This window comes from Bison bison, unplaced genomic scaffold (genome assembly GCF_000754665.1).
Source record: "Bison bison bison isolate TAMUID 2011002044 unplaced genomic scaffold, Bison_UMD1.0 scf7180017864291, whole genome shotgun sequence".
Lineage (NCBI taxonomy): Eukaryota > Metazoa > Chordata > Mammalia > Artiodactyla > Bovidae > Bison > Bison bison.
Genome location: NW_011494863.1, coordinates 12,914,728 through 12,934,379, shown reverse-complemented (window position 1 = coordinate 12,934,379; position 19,652 = coordinate 12,914,728). Strand labels below are relative to the sequence as shown.

Below are 19,652 nucleotides of genomic sequence, written 5' to 3'. Positions count from 1 at the left end.
ATGGCTGACCACTCCAGCATTCTTGCCTGGAGAATTTCATGACAGGAGCCTGGGGTTGAAGAGACTCAGACATGATTGAGCAACTAACATGAGTAAAGAGGGACTGGCCACTGAGAAGTAAAGAGAACTTGAAAGAATAAAGGAATAGCAGATTTGGGGCACAGCCACTGGCCATAGGGCTAAAATAGTACAATGGTTGTGCCCAATGAAGAATCCTGCACCCCACACACCCAGGCTAAGCTCCAGCCCTTGTGAATGGCAGAGGAGTGGCTATGGTACCATGCTGGTGGAATGTGCTAGAAATTCACCCTATAGGCTGGAAAACTATCCACTAGGATGCTGGAGAAAGCTATTCATAGAAAATCATCTCACCCCAGTTACTGTATGAAAGCACATAAGCAGAGTAGGTCCTGGGGGGAGCTGCTGGCTGCTAGGTCCTGCTGGTCCCTTACACAGCAGGAGCCTGGTGCTGGGGAAGTCATCCTCAGAAGCTATGCTATGCTAAGTCACTTCAGTCTTATCTGACTCTGTGTGATCCCATAGACGGCAGCCCACCAGGCTCCCCCGTCCCTGGGATTCTCCAGGCAAGAACACTGGAGTGGGTTGCCATTTCCTTCTCCAGTGCGTTAAAGTGAAAAGTGAAAGTGAAGTCGCTCAGTCGTGTCGTACTCTTAGCGACCCCATGGACTAGAGCCTACCAGGCTCCTCTGTCCATGGGATTTTCCAGGCAAGAGTACTGGAGTGGGGTGCCATTGCCTTCTCCACCTCAGAAGCTAAGCAGAGACCAATTACACATACTGCAAGAGCCTGGAGAATGAGCACACCAGAATCAGAAAGGAAAACCTTTTCTCCTCCAGTATCTCTCCAGGGTCTTTATTGACAATGCTTAATATCGTGCCATTAGGCAATAAAACAATGTTTAAATGGTTCAGATTTTCACAAGCAGGCAAAAAGGTTGAATTGGAACTGAGACAATAAATCAACAGCCAGCACTTTCTCAAAAGGGTTCCATGTATGTACCGAAACTATAGTTTGGTACTTCTCTGGCAGTCCAGTTTCTAAGACTCTATGGTTCCACTGCAGGGGGCACAGATTCGATCCCTGGTCAGAGATCTAAGATCCTGAATGCTGGGCAGCATAGCAGAAAAAAACAGTTATGTTCAACATGGTTCCCCAAAACCAGAAGGAGGAAGGAGACTATAAGTGCACCTGGAAACTAAGGGACAGTATATCTAAGGAAAGGACTAGAAATCTGAGTTTTTAATAAGCTCTCCAAGCAGTTTGACTGGTGAGAGAACTTTGACACTACTAACTTGGATGGTGGAGCCCCTTGGATATTACAAGGATAGAACCAGCCTGGTACTCTGTGTGTGTGTGTGAAGTCCTGGGTCTTGGTACACCTCTTTGTAAGATACTAGAACTTCTCTGCCTCTGTGTGTCTTCACTCATGGATATGGGTCTCATGTCTTTGTAGCTTGTTTCCCCATCTCTTTCTGTGCCTGCCTCTCAGTCTAAATATCTCGGCCTCCCAAGGCATGCCCTCTAATGCCTTTCAACTTTAATACTTATTTGACTGTGGACACTTAAGCTTGGTGGACTTAACAGTCAACAGTCCATGGGGTTGCAAAGACGTTAGACAGGACTGAGCGCACACATCTTCTTGCAAAGCAGGTTCTTAACCACTAGACCACCAGGGACGTCCCCCTTTCAACTTTTACATGCTGTTCTGTCTCCTTCCTTCCCAATGGGTCCATCTTCCATCTTGAGATGAAGCAAGACTTCCTCCTCTGCAAGCCTCCTCTCTTCATGAACCGTCCCCATCCTCTACAGTCTGAGCGAGAGATCCTTTCATGGCTCCAAAGGCACAAGCTCCTTTAACACTTGTATTGTCCTGCATGATCCTCTTGCTTCCCTGGCTCCCTGCTAGGCTGTGTCTTTTTCATTAGTGCATCTTGGATGCCTAGCATAGTGCCGCCCCACGGCTGGCAATCAGCAAATACTAAGTAAGTAACTGAGATTGTCCCTCTAGGGAGGGACGGGGGTGGGGTGGAGGCTGTGTCTGGCCTGTTCACAGCGGGGGGCCCGGCCTTCCCAGCCCCTAATATCAGCCTGACACCGAGCAGGCGTTCTAAAAATGGCCAACCAACAAGGAAAGCTAGCCGAGCTGTCCCTCCCACCGCCTAGCGCAGACGTGGCTGGCGTCCAGGGGCCCCGTGCTGGCCGGAAGTCAGCGGAGAGGCCAACGGCCTTCAGGTGGCTGCCAGCCCGCAAGGCCAGAGGGGGCGGGGCCAGGACCGGAGGGGGCGTGGCCGGGGCCAGAGGGCGGCTCCTGTGGCGTGCACACCCGGAAGCGTGGCCGCGTCAGCGCTCAGAGCCGGTGGAGGCGTAGTCACCGCCGCAGCCACCACCTCCTCCTCAATCATGCCGGTAAGTGGTCGCGCCGTCCCCGCCCCGCGCAGAACCGCGGCTTCCGGCTTGCTCGTTTGCACCGCCGTTGGGTCAGACGTCCCTCTTCAAGGGCTCTGGCAGCGGCCGAAACTGTCGCTTCACTTCTTGCCCCTCCCACCTAGCTCCCCCCAGCTTCTGCGACCCTCCAGAAAATCGGATCCCAAAAAGAATTTTATCTGGGAGTCAGGCTTCAGCATATGGAAGCTCCTAGCCTTCATGCGATTACAAGCCTAAACCTTTCAGGCATAGACGGCGAAACTGAGACCACCCCAATAGGGGCAGGGAGTCGCAGAGATCACACAGGGAGGGAGTTGGTGTCCCACCTGGATGCCTCTTCCGGCGGAGCTGGCCTGAAAGAGGGGTTTGCGGTGGCTTTTGCCTCCCATATAGGACGGATGTTCAGAGATCTGTGTTTTTCTTCCCTTCCCCTGCCCACTCTTGAGTTTCAAGTTGGGCCGTGCTGAATGGAGAGAGTGCTTTCAACCTTTCCTACCGGTCACTTAATGAACCTGAACCCATGGGCTCCAGAGAGGTTCGGGGTCCTGCCCAAAGTCACCAGTTGCTCAGTGGCAGAGTTTGGGATGGGCAGAGCAGGTCTTAGGGCACCTTTGCAACTGACTCAGTCTCGTGGTCTCATTTTGTAGGTAAAAAATTAAGGCCTTTTTCAGATTACAAAACAAGGTCCACTAATTTATTCAGGGTGGTGTTGAGAAATGGGTGCGCTCAGATTAAGCCTCTTATCTTCAGGGTCCAAGTCTCTCCTGAACTCACATGATAATTGCTCAATAAAAGTAGTCATGCTGGCTTGGGAGGAAGTTCTGTTCCTGATCTGATCTCGGGGCTCCTGGCTGGTGTCTTGTGGTGCTTAACACTTTTCCCCAGGGTTGCCTGATTTTATGGCTCTGCTCCAAGTGGGTACCTAGAGGTATCCCACAGATGCCCTGTGTCTTAGCAGCCTAGCTTTGGGGAGCTGACAGGTGAGCCAGAGGCTCCTCCGGGCCAGGTTACAAACATCTCAAGTGTCATTTCCCTTGGGTCTTGCCAGGCACCTTGAGACAAATCCTCAGACAACCCAAAGTATGAACAAAGAACCTGAGAGAACCAGCCCTCCGAGTTGAGCAAATCTGCCTGTGACAGTGTCAGAGAACAACACTAATCACTCTGGGTCTGGGATAGTGGAGGCTACCAGGTTTCGGTGGCTGGGTGGCATGAGGGAAAAGCCAGCTTGAGGGTGGCTCTATTCTACGTTAAATTCTGGGCATTTATTTTTTTATACTTCTGGAGATTTTGACAAAAGACCCACCAGAGTGGATGATCAGAATGAAGAGGGCACTTGGCAGTATTATCATGAGATGAACAGCTGAAGGAAGAAGGGTATTAATCAAGGGACTCACACCAAAGCCGGAAAGGGAACAATGAGTCACCTGAAAGGTTTCTCACACAAACACTTGGAATCTCTGAAACTCCTTTGAAAAATCTGTGCCCCAACCCCCACCCTTGCCAGCTGGTGACTTTAGACACACTGCTTTACCTTTCTGTCCCTTGATTTCCTCAGCATACAATGGGGATTAAAAACTGCAACCTCATAGGACTGTCATTAGTAGTAACAGGAAAAAAGTGCCAGTAAAATTCATAGCTCAGCCACTGACATAGTCCTGAAGGAATGGTAGCTCTTGTGTAGACCTAGAACAAATTGGGTAGAACTACAGCAGGCAGGTTTCAACCCTGTGTTAACAAGGACCACAGTGGCTGTTCTCTGTCACCCTGAATGAGTGACCTAACCTCAGCTGTCAAGAAGTGACAATACTAAGGCCTATCTTGTGGGGTTGTTGTGATTAAACAAAGACATGTATGGACAATGCCTGGCACATAGTAGGCACTCTAATATTAGTAAATTTCCAATCATTAAGGTGTTCAAAGACTGAATATTCTGGATATTTGAGAAAGCATTTCGCCTCTGGGAGGCGTCTGGATAGTATGACTCCATTCCATTCCTGCCCTTCCAGTTCTGAGATTCTATTAAAGGATTGTACAGATGACTGGGCTTTTTCATCTTCTTTACAGAAACTGTTTTATAGGTAGCAGAGCAGAGGCGCTGAGGGGCTGGCTCTGTGCAAAGTCAAGCATTCAGTGGTGGGGCCAGTCCTAGGATTCTCTGTAAAGAACGGATTACTCTACTCATTAAGGAGGCTTTCCACAACCCCCACATTTGCTTTTGCAACTCAGAGGTACTGAAGAGAGCACTGAATAACGATTGCCCGTGTGCTGGCTTCTGACCTCTGTACTGTGCAGGATTGAAAGAGACCTGTCCTTCATAGCCAACAAAAGAAAGCTCTAGAGATCTATTGACTTTAGGTCCTTGGGCAGCAAAAACTTGTGCTCCTTCCCAAGGTGTCCCTATCTCAGGGTTTCTGCAGCCCCATTTGCTAGTCTGGAACCAGCAAGGTGTCTCTGGAGCCAGGAAAACCTGAGTTCAAGTCCCAACCTCCATATATACCCACCACGTGACTGGGTGACTTAGTTAACCCCTGGAACCTCAGTTTTCTCCTTAGTAGGGTGACTAGCTCCCTTTCCAAGCTGGGTGGGGACTGACTTAGATACTATATAAAGAGCATTTCACATAGTGGGTACTCAACAGATTTAGGTCTTATGTTGGTCTTGCAAACCCATTAAAGCTTTGGATTGGTATACAGATGCAAGCTATTGACCAATCTGTTGTTGTTGTTGTGGACTATTTTAAAAATCTTTATTGAATTTGTTACAATATTGCTTCTGCTTTATGTTTTGGTTTTTTGGCTGTAAGTTTTGTAGGATCTTAGCTCCCCAACCAGGGATCGAATCTGCAACCTCTGCATTAGAAGGCTAAGTCTTAACCACTGGACCACCAGGGAAGCCCCGCCCCACTGACTAATCTTGATTACCAATTACTCTAGAGCAGGTGTCAGCAAACTTTTTCTTAAAGGGCCAGACAGTAAATATCTAAGTCTTCATGAACCATATGGTCTGTTACAGGTCCTCAACTCGGCCCCTGTAGTGTGAAAGTAAATGAATGAGCTTAGCTGTGTTTCAGTAAAACTTTACAAAGCCAGGTTGCAGGCAGGCTGTAGTTTGCCAGTTTGTGTGCTGGAGCAGCATCTTAAACTATTATGTGGGCAGGAATGAGCTGGGTGTCTTGTTAAAAACCGAGGATTCTGATTCAGGAGGCCTGATGGTAGGACATGAGAGTCTGCATTTCTGGCATGTTCCCAGGTGATGCTGTTACTGAGAACCACCTGTTAAAGGCAAGATTTTGGAGTCCTCACTAGAAATCCTTATTTCCAGAATTTGTTGTGGTTGTTGCCGAATAGTCACAAAATTAGCTGAAAGAATCAAATGTGTTTAACTAGAAGAAAAGGAAGACTATTTTCTTTAAGGCAAGTTTTGCAGATTTGGCCTCAGTAAAATAGTGGTTTTCTGGTTGTGTAATGATGGTGCAAATGATGGTTATATAACTCAGCACTGAAAAACCGAAGTACTTCACTCTTGGCCTCAGTTTCCCTTGTACAGCATGATGATAATCCAGACCCAAAGATGGTTTGAGACTTGGAGAGAGCCTGAGAAGCCATTTAGACCAGTTTTTCTCAGGTGTGTGGTCTTACCCTTCTGTCTCCTCAGTGGGTTAAAATAAAAATGGAGGGTCCCAGGGCCCACCCAGAGCCACAGTGCCCACTGAGGCAGCCTGCAGACCTGGCTGGTCCCCAAGGCCCGATGTGATTCTTAAGTGCACTGAGGCTGAGAAAACTTACTTGGTTAATGGTTTAGATAAGGGAACTGGGGCCCTTAAGGGCAAGGATTTTGCCTGAGGTCTTCCAGTAAGATACAGTGCTATGCCCAGAATTCCTATTAAGGTAACAGATTTGAAATACTCCATGAAAAATGTAGCCATAGGTTTTTGTTTTTTCTTCTTTTGAAGGGATAGAAAAGAGGGAAGTGAAATAAAGTAATAACAATAATAATCTGAATAGCTAACTTTCTTTCTTTTTTTTTTTTTTTTTTGCCACACCACAGAGTTTAGTTCCCCAACTGGGGATTGAACCCCAGCCCTTGGCAGTGAGACTGCAGAGTCTTAGCCACTGGGCCACCAGGAAAGTCCCTGATAGCTAACTTTTTACCCCAGTGGAACCTACGACTAGGCTCCAATCTCTTTACCTAACATACTAGTTATCTATCACTCCTAATTAATTGCCCCCCAAACTTAGTGGTTTAAGACAACAAATATTCATTAACTTACAGTTTGTGAGAGTCAGGACTCTGGAAGCAGTTAACTGGTGTTTCTGGCTCAGGGGCTCTCAGGAGGTGCGGTAACCATATTGTCCAGGGCTGTGGCCCTCTGAAGGAGGATCAGCTTCCAAGAGGGCTCCCTCACATGGCTGTTGGCCAAAGGGCTCAGTTCCTCACTGTATGCACCTCTCCATAGGTTTGCTTGAGAGTCCTTAGGACATGACAGCCAGTTTCCTCTGGAGTGAATGATCCTAGGGAGAGTAAGGCAGACAACACATGTCTTTTATGAGTTAGCCTCCAAGGTCCCCTAACATCACTTCAGCCATATTCTACAAGACATTGGGATGAGACTACTCAAGGGCATAAATACCAAGAGGCAGATATCATAGAAGAGAAGCAAAAGGCAAAGGAGAAAAGGAAAGATATACCCATTTGAATGCACACTTCCAAAGAATAGCAAAGAGAGATAAGAAAGCCTTCTTCAATGCTCAGTGTAAAGAAATAGAGAAAAATAATAGAATGGGAAAGACTAGAGATCTCTTCAAGAAAATTAGAGATATCAAGAGAACATTTCATGCAAAGATGGGCATAATAAAGGACAGAAATGTTATGGACCTAATAGAAGCAGAAGATATTAAGAAGAGGTGGCAAAATACACAGAAGAACTGTACAAAAAAGATCTTCATGACCCAGATAATCATGATGGTGTGATCACTCACCTAGAGCCAGACATCCTGGAATGCAAAGTCAAGTGGGCTTTAGGAAGCATCATTACAAACAAAGCTAGTGGAGGTGATGGAATTCCAGTTGAGCTATTTCAGATACTAAAAGATGATATTGTGAAAGTGCTGCACTCGATATGCCAGCAAATTTGGAAAACTCAGGACTGGAAAAGGTCAGTTTTCATCCCAATCCTGAAGAAAGGCAGTTCCAAAGAATGCTCAAACTACCACACAATTGCAGTCATCTCACACGCTAGTAAAGTAATGCTCAAAATTCTCCAAGCCAGGCTTCAATAGTATGTGAACTGTGAACTTCCAGATGTTCAAGCTGGATTTAGAAAAGGCAGAGGAACCAGAGATCAAATTGCCAACATCCATTGGATCATCAAAAAAGCAAGAGAGTTCCAGAAAAGCATCTGCTTTATTGACTATGCCAAAGCCTTTGACTATGTGGATCACCACAAACTGTGGAAAATTCTTAAAGAGAGGGGAATACCACACCACCTGACCTGCCTCCTGAGAAATCTATATGCATGTCAGGAAGCAACAGTTAGAACTGGACATGGAACAACAGACTGGTTCCAAATAGAGAAAGGAGTACATCAAGGCTGTATATTGTCACCCTGCTTATTTAACTTATATACAGAATACATCATGAGAAATGCTGGGCTGGATGAAGCACAAGCTGGAATCAAGATTGCCGGGAGAAATACCAGTAACCTCAGATATGCAGATGATACCACCCTTATGGCAGAAAGTGAAGAACTAAAGAGCCTCTTGATGAAAGCGAAAGAGGAGAGTGAAAAAGTTGTCTTAAAACTCAACATTCAGAAAACCAAGATCATGGCATCTGGTCCCATCACTTCATGGCCAGTAGATGGGGAAACAGTGACAGACTTTATTTTGGGGGGCTTCAAAATAACTGCAGATGATGACTGCAGCCATGAAATTAAAAGATGCTTGCTCCTTGGAAGAAAAGTTATGACCAACCTAGACAGCATATTAAAAAGCAGAGACATTTCTTTGCCAACAAAGGTCCGTCTAGTCAAGGCTATGGTTTTTCCAGTAGTCATATATGGATGTGAGAGTTGGACTATAAAGAAAGCTGAGTGCCGAAGAATTGATGCTCTTGATCTATGGTGTTGGAGAAGACTCTTGAGAATCCCTTGGACTGCAAGGAGATCGAACTAGTCCATCCTAAAGGAAATCAATCCTGAATATTCATTGGAAGAACTGATGCTGAAGCTGAAACTCCAATACTTTGGCCACCTGATGTGAAGAACTGACTCATTTGAAAAGACCCTGATACTGGGAAAGATTTGAAGGTGGAAGGAGAAGGGGACAACAGAGGATGAGATAGTTGGATGGCATCACCTACTCAATGGACATGAGCTTGCATAAACTCCAGGAGTTGGTGATGGACAGGGAGGCCTGGCGTGCTGCAGTCCATGGGGTCGCAAAGAGTTGGACACAACTGAGTGACTAAACTGAACTAAACTGAAGAGATCATGGGGCCGTCTTGCATGCTGGCTGCTATGCTTAAAATCCTGTGTTCATCGTCTTCACCATCCTGGAAAGGAACTCTCATCCCCATTTTGCAGATATAGAAACCAAGGCACAAAGGAATAAGTAAAGTTCCTTACTCATGGTCACACAGCTACTAAGTGCCAGAGCTGGGATCCGAAGCCAGGTCTCATTTTCAGAGATTACAATAAAGGAAGTATTGGTATAAATAACCTTTGTTTGAAACCAAAGGAAGAACCCAGGGTTCTTCAAGCAGCTGTATCAATTATCCATTCCCTCAACAAACTGTATTAAGCCCCTCCTCTGTGCCAGGCACTCACCTTTCCCTTTACTGGGGATGCAGCAGTGAACTGAATAGAACTCATGTTCTGGGAGCTTGCCTTCATGCCCTTGGTTTGTTAGATATCCTGGATATGGTAGGATGTTGAGCCCACATGGAGAGTCCAGAAACCTGAGTTCTCTTACTGGGCCAGCTTTAGCTCACTGGAAACCCAGGCAAATTCTCTCCCTTTCTGGGACTTAAGTGCTGCCTCTGAGGTACTTGGAATGCGACAGTGGTCTCTGTACTTCAGAATCACCATGGAAGCTTATTGGCGGTAGTGGACACCTCAGCCCTTTGGATTGCTGACCAGAACCCATAGTTTTTAATAAGCTCCCAGGTGATTCTAATGCAGGGAGTGATCTGATGCATAATTACGACCCCCAGATCAGCACTGCTCAGAGCATGCCTCCCCCCACTCCCCTGACCAGAGTTACTAGTGATCCTCAGACAACTGCATAGCTGAAAACCAGGATGTTGAAGGTGAGACTAGAAACCCGCATTTTAAACTTCCTTCCCAGGTGAGTCGATACATTGTGTGCCAGATACTGCTAAAAATTTTCTAGGGATTCTGTCCTTTAACACAACCACCTCTGAGATAGAGAGAACCTGAGTTACTCCACTGTACAATTTAGTAGAGTGAGACTCAAGCTACTGATGAGTCTGATGACAGCCCGATCTTTCCTTTCTCTCTGCCCTCTGTCTTGGGGCCCTGAGTGGGCCTGCCTGCTAGTGGGTGTGGGGGTCCCTGTGCAGGACCTGGCTCATGGTCCCCTTTGTCTGTTTCAGAAGCACGAGTTCTCCGTGGATATGACCTGTGAAGGCTGCTCTAACGCAGTCACTCGAGTCCTCAACAAGCTAGGAGGTGAGTGAGTGGCCCTGGGTTGGGGATGGGGTGGGGAGACTGGTACACTTACATTAAATGAATGCAGGCATGGAGCAGGAGAATCTTGAGTTTAAGCTGATAATAACAGTGAAACCAAAACGTACTGAGTTACTTGGCATGTGCCAAGTACTCTGCTTCATGGCTTCTGTGGATCATGTCATTTAATCCTCACCACAACCGTTTCAGATAGTTTCTTTCACCATCTCTGTTGCGAGCAGGAGGGAACTGAAGTTCAGAGAGGTTGAATGATCTATTGGTATCACACAGCCAGTAAATGACTCAGCCAGTAAATCTGGCCTGGAGGAGCCCTTGCAGGACTAGTTACTATGTTACATTCATCTCCACTGTGGTAACTTTTGTTATGTGATACATTTGAGTGTCATTTTCTATTAAGATTTTAAAAGTTGTAACATTTTAAGAAACAAACTTTCAGTCAGTCATGCTGGCAGAACTTCTAAAGCACCCCTTTTGGGTGTATTTAGAAAACCATTCTCCAGTCCCCTCACTTCTCATCTGCGGAAACTGAGGCCCAGAGTGGGCTAGGGTCTGGGGTTCCATGAGATAACAACAGAGTTGTAATCAGAGTCCTGGGGGCAATCCGTCTTTTAAGATTTTCATTTCTAAAACCCTGGATAATAAAACACCCAATTTTCTTTCTCTTTGTATTTATTTTTAATTGAAGGATAATTGCTTTATAATATTTTGTTGGTTTCTGCCATACATCAACATAAATTAGTCACAGGTATTCATATGCCCCCTCCTTCTTAAACTTTCCTCCCAACTCCCACTGTTTTTGTTGTTCAGTCATCAAGTCATGTCCGACTCTTCTCAACCCAATGGACTGTAGCACACCAGGCCTTCCTGTCACTCATCATCTCGGGGACTCTGCCCAAGTTCATGTCCATTGAGTCAGACCTCCCACAATAATAACACCCAGTTTTCCAAGGGCTCTCATGGGGTTGTCATCTTGTTAGCACTTAAAACAGTTCTCTGAGCTATACTTTCCATCTGTGGAATGGGGATGTTGACACCAGGCCCCAGAGCAGGAAGTGACTTGCCCAGAGTCTCATAGTGAGTCCACAGCTAATTTCTAGACTATAAACTGGAACCTGAACTTGAAAAAATCTGAAGCAATGGAAAGAACTTGACCACTAACTTCCTGTGTGACCATGGCCTCCTCTTCTGGGGCCTGGCTTTCCCCAGCTGTAGTATGGGAATGTCAGTCTCTTAGCTTTGCTCTGGATGCTTTAAGGTGAAACTCCACGGCTTACCTGGTGGCTCAGTGGTAAAGAATATGCCTGCCAGTGCAGGAGACATGGGTTCGATCCCTGGGCTGGGTTGGGAAGATCCTACGTGCCACTGAGCAGCTAAGCTCGTGCACTACTAAGCCTGTGTTCTAAAACCCGGGAACTGCAACTACTGAGCCCATGTGCCCTAGAGTCTGTGCTCCACAAGAGGAGCTGCTGCAATGAGAAGCCTGTGCGCCGCAACCAGAGAGTAGCCCACACTCACCACAACTGGAGAAAAGCTCGCACAGCAACGAAGTTCCAGCGCAGCCAAAAATAAATGCATTTTTTTTCTTTTTTAAAAGAGTGAAACCCTGCTCGGAAGCCTCTGTATACAAGCAGCAGGTCTGGATGAAGTGAAGGCCAGCCTGCTTTCACTCTTGCCAGCTCCAGAACACCTGCCTGGGGACCTGGGTTGCTAGAAACACAGCTTTGAAACCCACTGGGTCTCATGATCCCAGAGTGTCTTCCAGCTCTATGATGCCACCAGAATATTTACTCTAAAGAGGAGGGAGGCCCTTCTGAAGCAAAAGACAAAACCCAGAGTGCAGCCAGGATGCACTGCCCTCCGCCCCTGGTGTCCAGTAGGTCCAGAGTCAGGTTAGGACTAAATCCTGTGCCATGTGCTTTTTGAGGTCCCTTCGCTGGTGCGCCCACAAGGGCTGGCTGACCCCAACTCCTTCATGTTTGATGGGGAGACTAGGGCCTGTGATGGGCAGGACCCAGCTGAGATCAGTGGTGAAGCCAAGCCTGGGACTCTGCCTTTGTTATTTCAACAAGACCCGTTTGTACCTACTCACATATGCCACCAAGGGTCCTTAAATGGACATAGCTCTTTAGGAGGGCAGTTCTGCAATATCTGTGAACATTTAAAGTACACCAATATTTTGCCCCACACTTTCCATTTTATGAATTCATGGTATAGAAATATTTTCACAAGTTTTATAAGATATGTTCAAGTATATCTACATTGTTTTGATCATAGTGAGAAATTGGAAGCAACCTCAGTGTCTTGTAGATGGGGACTGAGTAGATGGATGGTGTGTGTGTGCACAGTTGCTCAGTTGTGTCCAACTCTTTGTGATCCCATGGCCCGTAGCCCTCCAGGTTCCTCTGTCCATAAGATTCTCAAGGGAAGAATACCGGAGAGGGTTGCCATTCTCTGCTCCAGGGGATCTTCCTGATTCAGGGATCAAACCTGAGTCTCTTGTATCTCCTGCAGTGACAGGCAGATTCTTTACCACTGGGCCACCTGGGAAGCCCTGTGATACAGTAACACTGTGGGATATGGTGTGGCTGTCAAAAAGAATGAAGTAAGTCTCCATATGTGCTAAGATGGCAAGGTGTCCTGGACACTGGAAAGTGACGTATAAGTAACTTGTTTACAGAGTATGATGCTACTTTGGAAAATGACTTTTCATTTGTCCATCAGGAGAAACACTGGATGGGTCCCTATTATTCAGTGATTCTTATAGGCAGGAAATAGTCGGGGGCCTTACACTTTCAATTTTTATTCAAAAATGCTTGTCTTTTTTTTTTTAATGGTGTGTCTGGGGACTTCCCAGGCAGTTCAGTGGTTAAGACTTCATGCTTCCACTGCAGGGGGCACAGGGTCGATCCCTGGTCAGGGAACTAAGATCCCACAAACCACAGAATGTGGCCAAAAAAAAAATTGGCATGTCTGTATTACTTTTGCAATTAAGAAAAAAAATATTTTTACAGCCCTTATTTAGAGGAGAGATAGACAAATTATAGCCTTTGGGCCCACAGTCTGTTATTGCATAGCTGAGAATGGTTTTTACATTTTTTCAGGCGTGTAAAACAATATGGGGCTTTCCAGGTGGCTCACATGGTAAAGATCTGCCTACCAATTCAGGAACCACAAGAGAAATGGGTTCGATCCCTGGGTCAGAAAGATCCCCTGGAGAAGGAAATGGCAACCCACTCCAGATTCTTGCCTGGGAAATCCCATGAGCAGAGGAGCCTGGCAAGCTGCAATACATGCATTCGCAAAAGAGTCGGACACAAAAGCGAAAGTCGCTCAGTCATGTCCAACTCTGTGACCCCATGGACTATTCAAGTCATGGAATTCTCCAGGCCAGAATACGAGTAGCCTTTCCCTTCTCCAGACGATCTTCCCGACCCAGGAATCAAACCCAGGTCTTCCACATTGCAGGTGGATTCCCTGCCAGCTGAGCCAGCAGGGAAGCCACAACAACACAAAACAATCTACAAAAGATGATGGGGCCGAGTCCATGCAGCTCACAGTTCCTAAACCATGGGCTCTCTGGCCCCTTTCAGAAGTTTGCCAATCCCTGGTCTAGAGGAGAGGGAAAGAGTGGGGTGAACAATTTAGGAGCCTGACTGGGTATATGTCTGTCTTCCCCACCCCACTTCCTGCAGGAGTTCAATTTGACATTGACCTGCCCAACAAAAAGGTCTGTATCAACTCTGAGCACAGCGTGGACACTTTGCTGGAGACCCTGGGGAAAACAGGAAAGGCTGTCTCCTACCTTGGCCCCAAATAGAGAGGCCCCGTCCAGCAGCCTGCAGGATGGACCAACATGGGCAGGTGGGTAAGGCCCCGACATGGCCACCAAGTGTATCATTACCTAATGCAAACCACAAGCTCAGGGACTCCTTCCAGTCTCCTGCGAGCAGAAAGAGCACTGCTTGATGTATCCCGGAGACCCCTCTATGACTTTGGGCTATAGTTTGTGATCAACAGGGTTTAAATGTAAGCGTCTGGCCCTGGGCAGTGTGCCTTTTACTTTGGTAATATAATGGTCCCTTCAGAGGTATTATACTTCACTTACTCCCTAAGCTTTGCTCATTGACCAGGTAAGTGAATTCACCTTGGCTTCCATCCCCACTTAGAACTGTTATCAGCTTCCCAAACACGCCCTTTTCCCAGACTGGTGCAAAAACAAGTGTGATCAGTTTGGTAGCTTCTTAAAGCTTACTATATGACCCAGCCATTCCTTGCCTAGTATTTACCCAAGAGAAATGGGAAGCACTGTCCATACAAAGACTTGTAAATACTGGTAGTGGCTTGACTTGTAATAGCCCAAAGCTGGAAACAACTCAGTGGCCATCACTAGGTGAGTAAACAAACTGTGGAATAGCCATGTAATTGAATACTATTGTCCACGCAACAACTTCAGTGAATCTCACATATAAAAGAAGTGAGTGAAAGAAGCCAAGAAAAGGAAACGTACTGTATGCTTTCATCTATGGAAATTCTAGAAAAATGAACACTAGTCTGGTGAGGGTATGGGGGTGTGTGTGTGTGTTAGTCGCTCGGTCGTGTCCAACTCTGCGACCCCTTGGACTGTAGCCCACCAGGCTCCTTTGTCCATGGGATTCTCCAGGCAAGAATACCGGAGTGGGTTGCCCTTTCCTTCTCCATGTGGGTGTATTCATCTGATAAGTTACAGATCATCACATTGTACACTAAAGTATAACACAGCCGTCAAAGGTGAAAAACAACAGAAACAAACCTCAGCAGCGTGTTTAAGCTGGCTGTTCCCTTTGATTTTACACAATCCAGAAAGGCAGGTGGCACCGTGCCAGCACCCTTCACTGTGGAGCCAGGGCAGACTTTAGTCATCCGTGCAGCGTTCCTTCCCTCTGTGCCCAGTCACAGCCTCAGAACCCTTCAGAGCACAGTCCTCCTAGGGGGCACTGCCCCTGTGCACCTTTAATGCGTGGATGACAACAATCACAACATCCCTAATGTCGGCCATGGCTCTCACTGTAATCAGGAAACACGAGGCCTGGAGAAGGGAAGTGACTTGACCAAAGCTTCACGCAGATGAGTGCCAGGAGCAGGCTGCAAGTCAGGTGTCCAACCGCCTGGCGGGCCACGGCAGTGACCTTCAGCCGCAGCCTCCTTCCTAAAGGTGGGTGTTGGAATCTGCGCCGTGGCGATGTCCTGTGTGTCTCTTGACATCATATGCAGATCAGGTGTGCCTGTCTTCCTCTTCCCCTTTCTGCCCACGGATACAACCATGTTCAGGAAGGAGCCCAGGGTGAATAATCAGTATTCCAGGGGTCTAGTTTTAGCTCTGCCCTCAGTTCACACTCTGACTTTGGACATTTGTCTTTTATTCCTGAGACCTAGTCCTCTCTCCTATAAAATGGGGCTGTAACCTCTACCTTGCTTTCCTGCCTTGTGGGGGTTGCTATGACATCCCTCTGAATATGAAGGACGCTCTTTAAAGGGAGAGTAATGTTTCCACCATACCAGTGTTCATCCAGAGAAGGCAATGGTGACCCACTCCAGTACTCTTGCCTGGAAAATCCCATGGATGGAGGGGCCTGATGGGCTGCAGTCCATGGGGTTGCTAAGAGTCAGGCACGACTGAGCGACTTCACTTTCACTTTTCACTTTCATGCATTGGAGAAGGAAATGGCAACCCACTCCAGTATTCTTGCCTGGAGAATCCCAGGGATAGAGGAGCCTAGTGGGCTGCCATCTATGGGGTTGCACAGAGTCGGACACGACTGAAGCAACTTAGCAGCAGCAGCAGTGTTCATCATGGTGGATCCTGTGTCCCTGGGGTTTTGAGAGGGAAGGGGGGACCCTGGGCCCCTCCATCTAACCTAAGTAGCCCTATTTTATATTAGGTAAAAGATTGTGTTTATACAAGTCTCTATTGCAAGGATGGATGGAGGAAGGGAAAAGTTACTCAGTGGCTCCACACATGTGGGACCCCCAGTGTAGACACACTGAATTGGAAACTCCTGACTGAGCATGTAAATTTTAACTAAAAAATTAATACCTAGACTTCCCTGGTGGTCCAGTGGTTCAGTGGCTAACACTCTGCACGCCCAATTCAAGGGGCCCGAGTTCAATCCCTCATCAGGGAACTAGATCCCGCATGCTGCAACCAAGACCCAACACAGGCAAATGAATAAATTAAAAAAAAAAACAAAAAACATATATATATATAAAGTAAAACCTGCCAATTGTAAACCATGTATAGCTTAATGTGTGTTTTTTCTCATAGTAGGCTCTTCCTTTTAAACTGAGGTGAAATTCTCATAACGTTCAGCTCACCGTTCCTCACATGTGCCGCGCGTGGGCCTGTATAGTGTGTTCACAGTGTTGTGCCTCCACTCCAGTTTCAAAACTTTCATCACACTGGGAAGACTCCCTGTACCCACTGAAGCTCACACTCATTCCCCGATGCCTCCTCTCTCCATCCCCTGGCAACCACAAATCTGCTTTCTGCCCTTCTGGACGCACCTATGCTGGATGTTTCCTACAAAAGGAAACATTATATGACCTTTTGTGTCTGGCTTCTTTCACTCAGCATAATGTTTTCAGGATTCACTCAAGCTTAGCATGTACCAGTGCTTCATTCCTTTCAATGGCTAGATAGAACGTTCTCATAGTAGTTTTCATAATTTATCTATTTTAGATTTTTTTTTTAATTATAGGAACTGTCAAAACTATGCAAGTGTAGGCGTAAAATGAATCTCCACATGCCCGTCACCCAGATCCAACATTATCGAGTCATTGCCATCATCTCATCCACGGCCCACTCTCACCACCCCCATATTCACAGCAAATTCAGGCATCATAGTGTTTGGTCTGCACACCTGTCAGTAACGATGTGTAGTATGAAGAGGCTCCTGGAGGTTCATACCACACCACTGGGTGAGAATCACTGATCAAGCCAGTTTTACTCCCACACACCAGGCAGCATCTGTCTCTGAGTCTGTTTTAAGAGGCTCCTCAGTGACTGATTCGAAGCCAGGTTCAGGAACCAGAGGATGAATATTTATTGGTTATTAGGTCTCCTTGATCATCTGGCTCTTAGCAGATTTGTTTGCTCATGGCTTTTTTTTTTGTTGCCATCCCAGTTAAGTTGAAACAGGGCAGAGGAAGAGCTCCAGCAGCCCTGCGAGAGCCTGGAAGAGGGCTTCAGCAGTGATCGGCTTAGCAAGGTCAAGGCATTCTTGTAGGAGCAGCGTGCAGGGCTGGACATGGGGTTCTAGTCCTATTCGGCACCTGGGTTTCCCACTTCACCCCCTGCGACTGCCTCTTCGTGAATCTTTACTGCGTTTGTAATGTCTCCATGTGCACAGCAGATGGCACCAGTATTCCACCTCACTTCTCATTTCTTCCAGGATGCTGATCCTCTCCTGCCCTCCAGACAGATCTAGGACCTGGCAATCCTGCTCAGCAATGGTAGTTCCTGCGGAGACCCTCATTTGTCCTGCTCCTCTGTAGCTTCCCTGCAATAAAGTCAAGCCAATTTTGCTGGTGATACTGTCTCTTGCCTGGTCTTGTCACTTGCTTACATGCTGTGCTGCTCACATGTTGCTGTGAAGGAAATAACTACAGTGCTTCCTTGGGTTGGCGTTCTGACAGCTCCCAGGTCCAGTGGATCCTGAATCTTGGCTGTGTGAGCTTTTGCAGATCACTCACCCTCTCTGGGCCTCACTTTTCCTCATCTATAAGTGAAGGTGTTGGGTTTGGTTGGTGATCCTCTTTCTTTTCACTACTTTCTTAGACTCCATATGTTGAAAAACTTGTCTGTCAAGTGAATGCATTTAAGGGATGTAAAATTGTATGGTAATGGGAATAATGATGGGAAGATGTGCTTGTATATCAGAATAATGGGAAGAGAGAGACTGTCTGGGGTAGAGTCCAAGCTCCACATCTCCCAGCTGGGCCACGTAATCTCTTGGTGTCCACAGGCATAAAATGTGGTAACAGCATCTCTTGCAAATGGTGGTTGTGGGGATTAAATGAGATGACTCATGTAAATCACTTAGAGAGTGCTTGCCAGTTAGAAATCACTCAGTGAACATTCTCTATTCACGTACATTTTTTTGATGTGTATTTAATAAATCAAATATCTATAGAGATGGCAATTAGAATCCCAGTCAACCTAAAAGTTAGTGCCTCACAGAGTTGATTCAGTTATATCAAAACAAAGGGAATGTTTTCATTTGTATAGCTTTATTTACTTTTTTTAAAATACTTTAAGGCAGCAGCTCTCAAACTGTTTTATCTCAGGACCCTTTTACACGCTTGAACATTTCTGAGTGTCTCAAAGAGTTTATGGTTATGTGGGTTATGCCATGGTAGAAATTAAAACAGGAATGTTTGAAACAGAAGAATATATAAGCACATCTCCCATGGGCCACTGGGACGAGATGAGGTCATCGCACAGCATTTAGATCCTGGAAACTTCACTGCATGATTGTAAGAGAAAGGGGAAAAAAGGCATCTTGTGGGAGCAGTTTTGACCTGGCATTCCTACTGAAAGGTCTTGGGAACCACATCACTGCTTTGAACAGTGACCTGAGATGAGACCTGGCTCTGCCTTCGGCCACCTGTGATCTTGGACCAGTCACTCCATCTGTCCCAGAAGTAGTTTCCTCATCTGTACAGCGCACAGTATCTGCACCCCCGGGGCCTTAAGTAAAACTCTGCCAGCTCTAAACTGTGTGCTAGTGTAGTTCTGACCCATTATGAGAGTATTAAAACAAGTCTCATCCAATTCTGCCTTTGTGGTCCCTCAGGGGCACAGGGCCTCTCCCAGCCTTCCCGGTATCTAGGTGTCTTGGCCACAAGATGGTGCTATTCTTTGGCTTTGACCATCCACAGAGATGTTGAAGACCATTTCTGTGGACTCTGGGAGTACAAACTTGAGTTTTTCCATTTTCACAGTTTCCCAGGAGACCTGGTTGATGCTGGCTGGCCCACTGGGAACGCCCGAGGATGGAGACACTGGTGCCTCTTGGGGCAAGTGGTCCTTGGAGGAGTTCCTTTGCTTTGATTCTTCTCCACCCTACCACTCCCTGCTGGAATCCAGGTTTCCAGCTGAGGCCCTAGGTTTTGGTCTTTAATGCCCCAAGCAGCAGGAGCCAATGAGATCCCACAGCAGGATGTGTGTGTGTGTTGTGGGGGGAGCAAATGTGTCCACATGTCACCCCGGTGCTTGCCCCAGTGCCTGACCCCAGCCCACCTGCCCAGCCTTCCCAGCCCTCTCTGCAGCCAGCTGCATCTCCCAGCTGCCTTGCTTTTGTTCACACTGCCTCAAGATGGAATGATCTCGCCCGCCTCCCCACCACCGCCTGTCTCCACGTACAAATTCCTTTCCCTCCCTTGCATACCACAGCCTCCAGGAAACCTCCACAACTGGAAGTAATTTGTATCTCCTCTTGGCCCTCCCAGCATTTATCCT

At 46.9% G+C, this 19,652-nt stretch overlaps 1 protein-coding gene across 2 annotated transcripts; it reads left to right on the top strand.

The window, feature by feature from the left end:
• Positions 1-2,319: 2,319 nt before the first annotated feature.
• On the top strand, positions 2,320-17,723 carry ATOX1 (antioxidant 1 copper chaperone). Of its 2 annotated transcripts, XR_826181.1 has the most exons (5): positions 2,320-2,427; positions 10,063-10,138; positions 13,849-14,017; positions 15,210-15,347; positions 17,584-17,723. XR_826181.1 is itself a non-coding variant. In XM_010850600.1 (4 exons), the coding sequence occupies exons 1-3, from the start codon at positions 2,422-2,424 to the stop codon at positions 13,971-13,973; spliced, it is 207 nt and encodes a 68-aa protein (XP_010848902.1). In that variant the 5' UTR covers positions 2,320-2,421; the 3' UTR covers positions 13,974-14,017; positions 17,584-17,723. The 2 variants fall into 2 exon arrangements, 1 of the variants encoding a protein (XP_010848902.1); XM_010850600.1 differs by lacking the exon at positions 15,210-15,347.
• Positions 17,724-19,652: the final 1,929 nt, after the last annotated feature.

Bases quoted from the DNA above. Each gene is read 5' to 3' on its own strand.
- ATOX1 (XM_010850600.1), top strand. The intron at 10,139-13,848 runs GTGAGTGAGTGG...CACTTCCTGCAG, and splicing joins AGTCCTCAACAAGCTAGGAG to GAGTTCAATTTGACATTGAC.